Raw genomic sequence first — 7,151 nt, forward strand, 5'->3', positions numbered from 1 at the left:
CGGCCCACCCCATTTCCCGTTTCACGGCTGCTTTTCCGTGGGACGTTTACACCCGACGAGCGGAACAGCGCCCGAAAACCCTGTCCCCTCCGGCCCTATTTCTCCTGCGGCGTCGAAGCCTCCTCCCTCTCTCTTTCTTTCTCTCTCTCTCTCTCCCTTCCCGGTCCCGCCGCCTCACGCCGCCCCCTCAGGGAGCGCGCGGCGCGGGCGCAGCGCGAGCACGGGCGCGAGCCAGAGCCCGAGCCCTGCCCGGCGCGTCACGTGGCGCACGAGCCGGCCCTCAGCCACGTGACCCCTTCCCACCGGTGTCGCCGGAAGCGCCGCTCTGGCCCGCCGGAGCAGTGCTTCCGGTGCTCTGTGGTGAGGCGGAAGGCGGCGGTTAATATCCGCTGCTGCCGGGGAGAACGTAGAAAAGTTCGGTGCCCGCGTCCCCGGCGGAAGAAAGTCCGCGGCAAGGTACCGGGGCAGCCTCCTGCCAGCGGCGGGAGGGGCCGTGCGGGGCGACGGGCAGAGTCCCCACCGCGCCTGGCCCCGTCCCGGTGGCGGCCAGCCCCGCCTAGGCCGCGGGCAGGCCTGCTGCTCGCTGCCCGCCCTGCTCCCCTCATGGCCGGCCTGGCGAGCAGGCCGCTCGGAGGGCTGGTGACCTCCGCGAAGGCAGAGGAGCAGCCGGGCCGAGCTCTGGTCTAACACGCCGTTTTCAACCCGCGGGGCCGGCGCCGTTTGGGTGGATGACAGGTTCAGACAGGGGGTCACATACCCAATTTCAGGACTGATCTGTCCCTTCGACCTCCTATAAGCCAGTCCTGCCCCTCTAAACTGTATTTTCCTCCATCCTTTGTTTTTTCCTGCAGCAAGGAGTTAAAAAACCCTTGCTGAATCACTGCTATTGCACAAGTGCTTCACTGTGCTCATGCTCAGCCCTGTTTTCTGCTTTAGTTTGTGTTCAGTGTGGTAAACACTAATTGACAATTTCACAGGTGTCAATACAAACGTTAAGTGCTTGGTTTTTGAAGCTCTCTCCTGTTTCCACCAAAGAGAAATCCATGGGGGGGGGAAAGCTGTGTACTTCTCCCAAGGGGGAGGAGGGGAAAAAAATACCTCCAAAGCTTCTACCAAGAATTCTTACAAACCAGGTTGATGACATATGCGACTTATGTCACCAGCACACTGTCATTTGAACAAGATGTGGCAATAGATGATGTGCTTTCCCTCTGTTTAATATAGGGGTATTTTAGGTAGCATAGCAACTGTCAGATGACTGCCATGGATAGCGCTCTAATAATTATTTTATCTTTTATAGAAAACAAGTTATTTTTTTAAATTAGAGCATCTTGCAAGAGTTACGATTTCTAATACATCTGCAAATTTTGAAAATTCAGATAATCACTTTTCTATTGACCTAGTGTGCTTCCTCATCCCCACAAACAACCCCCACCTTTCACAGCAGGAATAAGTCAAAAGTTAGCATTAGAAACAAGCCTGATGTGTAGTCCATAAGAGACGTCTTTAAATAGAGTTGTTTGGTATTAGCTAAGTTGTTAAAATGTTAACTCAGCTGCAGTGAGCTTAGTTAACAGTGCCAGTTACGTTGGTTTGAAAGACAAACTTTGTGCATCTAATGAAAAAAAAGATTAGTTCTGAGTATAGCTGGTTCACTAAGATGGTAATTCCAGAATTAAATTTAGTGCATTTTTAGTTTTATCTAGGCTATCATTTCATTACATGTTTTTAAAATTACTTAAATCTAGTCTGTCAAGCTTATGGATAAGGGTTTGCAGCACAAATCTGATTGATTTTAATGCTTTCTCTCTCTCTTTTTTCTTCATAGAAACTGTTAAAGACTTCAAAGAATTAATTTTAGGCAAAATAAGTGAAGTTGTTCAGATAAAGTAAAATGGATCCTTGTTCAGTTGGAGTTCAGCTTCAAGCTACCAATGAGTGCCACAGGATCTTTTATACTCGTCACACTGGCTTCAAGACTAAGCAAGATCTGTCTTCATCTGATCTACTGTTACTTCAGCTTAGGACTGGAATAACCCTTTCAGAGAACAATACAATCTGCTTCCACCATGCAAAAATTTACATTGAAAGATTTGAAGACTTACAAAAGTCATGTTGTGATCCCTTTAACATACACAGAAAACTATCGAAGAAAAACTTGCGAGCAATTGACTTGGATGACGCAACTTTTCTAAGTGCCAAGTTTGGAAGACAGTTCGTACCTGGTTGGAAGCTTTGTCCCAAATGTATGCAGATAATCAACGGAAGCGTGGATGTTGAATCCGAAGATCGCCAGAGAAGGAAACTTGATCCTGACGTATGTATATGGATCAGTTTTCCCACCCTGCTAAGATCTGCAAGCTCTTGGAATTGGGCTTCATGCAAGTCCTACATAAAGAAATTAAGGTTTTTAATAGGGTGTAGTCTTGTATGGGAGTTTACTGTAGTTAAACCTTTATTTGGAGGACCTTAAAAAAATCCTCTTCCCTAATTTAATATTATAGCCTTTTAAATTCAAATGACTCTGTCTGCTAGGGTGACTTACAATTCCTAAGTTTATGTAAATACCAGACTGCTGCTGGTATTTTAAGCTGTTACTCAAGCCTTGCAAAAAACAAGTTTGCGTGCTTAAAACTGAGCACTGCAAATGTTCTTCCTAAGGATGTTGAGATAAACTTCTGGTTTAGTCTGTTCAATTTAAAAAAAAAGAAATCCACTTTCTCTAGAAGTTAATTACCAAGTGAACCTGCATTGGGATGAATTAAGTGTACTCTTCTTGTGTCTGTGCTGTGAAGGCCATGGTGTTTGTTCAGGGGCAGTAATAAACTGGCGTGGGAGGCTAATGCTTTCAGTGCTGAGTTTGGAATACAGCTTGTACATTGTTGGATGCGTTATTCAAGACGTGTGCAGGTAATCTGCAGGAGAGTGGGCAACCAAATTGGCAAGAGCTCATCCATATGTGCCCTGTAGCAAAGCAGAATTGCATTCTAGAGCCATTGTCCCTTTCAGCCCACAGGCTGTTGTTTAACTGTATTTTTCAGTTATATGTCAGTATGGTTAGGAGACTGATAGGGACTGAAGTTTGAAAGCATTGGTTAAAACTGCTACTATAAAGCTTGCATAGTTGGGGTTTGATACTAGTACAGTTCTCCAGTATAAAAGTTTTAAGACTTGGGTTGTTTCTCCTGGGAAAGCCAGTGCTTAGAGTTGAGGGCAACAGTTCACCTAAGTTATTACAACATTCTGGCTTGTCTGGACATTTTCTTATTAGTTTAGGTTTGTATTTGTAATTAAATGAGATTTTGTGTCTTTGTTCAGGGGCGTACAGCTAAGGCTTTAAAGTCTCTACAGTTTGCTAATCCGGGACGACAGACTGAATTCACTCCTGAGACCAGTAAGAGGGAAAAGAGAAGGCTGCAAACAAAAACTGCATCATTTAATTCAGACAGGTGAGCTGTTTCCTGTATTTACATTATCTTTAACTTTCACTTCAAAATTAAGTGTCCTTGTCATGCTAACACTTTCTATATGGATGTTTGCATGTTTATGGATCACTTTTTTGGTTTTGAGGATGCTAAAGCTCACTGTCCTTACTAAAATAAACAAAACAGAAGATAAAGTGTTTAAGCATACAGTCCATATTTCAGGCAATTAGAATACAAACAAGTATTTGGTAAGACATGACAATACTACACAGATCACAGATGAAGCTATTAATTTATGCATAAACTAAAATTCCTAAATATTAGGCCAAATTTGAATATATTATGATCAAATAGACTACACTTAAAATACTGGAGTTGTCATCTTCCCATAAACTCAGTATTTACACTTTGTAAACATAAGCATACAAGTTAGGACCTTACCTTCCTTTTAAAATAGGAAGTTAATGTCCAAGTTGGACAATACTAGTTAACAAGTTATGACCTTCTAACATGACTGATTTTAAAATCACGCTTTTTACAGAGGGCAGGTATATGCAGTTGAATTTTGCCTGTCATTTTCCACAAAAAGTTTGGACCAATTCAGTCTTGTCCTAGCAGGAGAGTGATAGAAATCCCAGCTTTAAATAGTCATACAATATTTGTTAAAACATGCAAGAAAGATCACATTGATGCCTAAGTTTAACCTTGCAAGACAAAAACAGACTCTAGATACACTTCTCACAACCTACACATCCTTTTCCCCTCCATTTGTTTCTTCTATTCAATTTGGGCAGAAGTTGCAACCAGGGACATTTTGTTGAGATGTTAGGAAAACCTTTTCCATGTATGTAGTAAAATGCTGGATCAAAAGTGTTGTGGCATATCTGACATGAGAGCAATTCAGAACTCAACTAGATGCAGTGCTCAGCAAACTAATTTGAGTTGATGTGGCTTTGAATAGAGGTCCCTTCCAAACAGTTTTTCTGTGATTCTGCAGTTTAACAGAACTGTTACAGAGATGGATAATGATAAAAGCATAAAAAAATACTTTTAAATTAGGGTGTGCACGCCCTGAATGATTCTGTATGACCTCCTTTGAATTACAATGACGTGTTACAAAAGAAAAGTAAATTAAGGAAGCATTTCACATCTGAAAGGTAATCTGAAGTTTACGTCCCATAATGAAGAATATTCATAAGTGCTTGAATAAGCATGCTATTGAAGAAATAAAAACTTCTCATGCTTGAAATTATTTCAAAAGCCTTATAGTGGAGAAACAATTAGGACTGAGAAATGTTGTCAACATATATACAAGTTTAAGTAACATATATACATCTTTTAAATTAGCATTGTCTTAAAATGAACACCCGAAGAAAGCAAACTTCTTTCCACAACTATTAGCAGCTTGGCATCAAAAATGTGTGGGTTTTTTTACATGGAAATAACTCCTGTTTTTCTTTAAACAGGCAAGTTATACCAGCCAAGAGTAAAGTCTATGATAGCCAGGGCCTGCTGCTTTACAGCGGGATGGACCTCTGTGATTGCCTCGATGAAGATTGCCTGGGGTGTTTCTATGCTTGCCCCAAGTGTGGCTCCAACAAGTGTGGAGCAGAGTGTCGCTGCGACCGCAAGTGGCTGTATGAGCAAATTGAGATAGAAGGAGGAGAAGTAATTAAAAATAAACATGTTGGTTAGCGTGTATGTGCATTGTTTATTCTAAGTAGATATTCCATGCTTTGATTAAGGTCAGCACATTCATCATTTAGTGGTTTAATAAAAACCATTGAATTTATCACAATTTACAGGATTAATGTGTTCAGTTTCACGTTCATTTTCAGCATGATTATGGAAATACTTTTAATCATGCTACTGTCTTTTCACACTTCATTCTACCTTGTATTCAGTCTTGTCAGTCATCTAAGAAGTTCTTATTGAACAGTCGTTCACTGTAATTAAGTATAAGGAGCTGCATTTTCATGTGGCAAATCCTGAGCCACTCACCATTGTTTCCTGTACTGTTTTGTAGAATGTACCATGTCCGTGTATCCCTCATTTTTCCTTCTCTGTTTCATGATCTCATGGTTTTAAGTTTATTTTATGTGAAACGCTCTTAAAAGTTCTCAGTGAATTTACATGCAGTATTAATAAAGCTCTCTCCAGTATTACTACTGAGTGCTGTGTCTTCTATAGATTATTCCAGCTACATCCGATAAATTCAATCCTGTTCACTTCAATGGATCCAGAGGCATTTAGGAGTTCAGATCCCAACCAGGTTACTGGGATTTGAGATCAAGTTATCCTTAAGAATTCAAGCCTCACTGTTAAAGTATTATTAAACTGCCAAGGTGTTGAAAAATATGTTATATAATATAAATATGGTACTGTTTTGTTCGTTTCTGTAAAACAGAATTGAAATAATTTTGCTGTATTGGTTACCAGTCTGTAGTTGGACTAGACTGGTATTTCAACAGCTCTTTCCTCCCCCCCCCTTTTTTTTTTCCTATTTACTTGTTCTTAAGGAAAGGGTTTACATGCAGCTGAAATGAATTTGAGTGTCTGTTCCCAAACTACAAATATCTACACTGCTACAAAAAAACCACAGTTGAATTGGTATTACATTTGGTTGATGCATTATCCTATCCTCACAACATTACAATTTTACGATACAACAAGATTTATGGAAGAGATTTTTTTAATGTAAATCTTAGCAATGTTAAGTTGAATCCTTTGGTATTTTTGTTGTGTTTTGGATAAATTTCCTATTTCTGTGGTAGACTTGGAAGATCTGCATATTTATTGGGTTACATTTATGCAAGAACACTGTTAACTATTGATTGCTGAGGACTTACTTGCTAAAGTAAGTGGGACAACATGAACCTCATGAGGTTCAACAAGACCAAGCCCAAGGTCCTGCACCTGGGTTGGGCCAACCCCCAGTATCAGTACAGGCTGCCAAGAAAGACTTGGGGTTACGGGTAGATGAAAACCTGGACATGAGCCAGCAGAGTGCACTCACAGCCTAGAAGGCCAACCATATCATGGAGTGCATCAAGAGAAGCGTGGGCAGGAGGTCAAGGGAGGTAGGTGATTGTGCCCCTTCTGCTCTGGTGAGACCCCACCTAGAGTACTGTGTCCAGCTCTGGAGCCCTCAGCACAGGAAAGGCATGGACCTGTTAGAACAGCTCCAGAGGAGGCCACAAAAATGATCAGAGGGATGGAACCCACCTCCTGTGAGGACAGGCCAAGAGAATTGAGGTTTGTTCAGCCTGGAGAAGCGAAGGCTCCAGAGAGATCTTATTGCAGATTTTCAGTATTTAAGGGGGGCTTATAAGGAAGATGGGGACACACTTTTTAGCAGGGCCTGTAGTGGTAGGACAGGGTTAATGGTTTTAAGCTAAAACAAGATAGTTTTAGACTAGATACAAGGAGGAAATTTTTTGACAATGAGGTTGGTGAAACATCGGTACAGGTTGCCCAGGGAGGTGGTAGATGCCCCATTCCTGGAAACAGGATCATCAGGGCTCTGAGCAACCAGATCTCCCTGTGCATTGCAGGGAAGGTTGGACTAGACCTTTCAAGGTCCCAACTATTCTGTGATTCTATGATAAAGTTGGATAAGTGTCGTGAGGGTTGCACCACTAAAATCCAAAGTTATGCTTTGAGCTGTACTGACATCTGCTGGTCCTAGTGAAGTATAAGCTTGAACAGACTTTTGTTTGTTTGTTT

The 7,151-nt window shown here is 41.7% G+C and overlaps 1 protein-coding gene across 1 annotated transcript; it reads left to right on the plus strand.

The window, feature by feature from the left end:
• The first annotated feature begins 320 nt into the window (after positions 1–320).
• LOC106892224 (ARL14 effector protein) lies at positions 321–5,590 on the plus strand. The gene is made up of 4 exons (XM_014949254.1): positions 321–456; positions 1,829–2,317; positions 3,319–3,449; positions 4,892–5,590. The coding sequence occupies exons 2-4, from the start codon at positions 1,895–1,897 to the stop codon at positions 5,118–5,120; spliced, it is 783 nt and encodes a 260-aa protein (XP_014804740.1). The 5' UTR covers positions 321–456; positions 1,829–1,894; the 3' UTR covers positions 5,121–5,590.
• Positions 5,591–7,151: the final 1,561 nt, after the last annotated feature.

The sequence above is a fragment of the Calidris pugnax genome, unplaced genomic scaffold (genome assembly GCF_001431845.1).
Source record: "Calidris pugnax isolate Ruff unplaced genomic scaffold, ASM143184v1 scaffold177, whole genome shotgun sequence".
Classification (NCBI taxonomy): domain Eukaryota; kingdom Metazoa; phylum Chordata; class Aves; order Charadriiformes; family Scolopacidae; genus Calidris; species Calidris pugnax.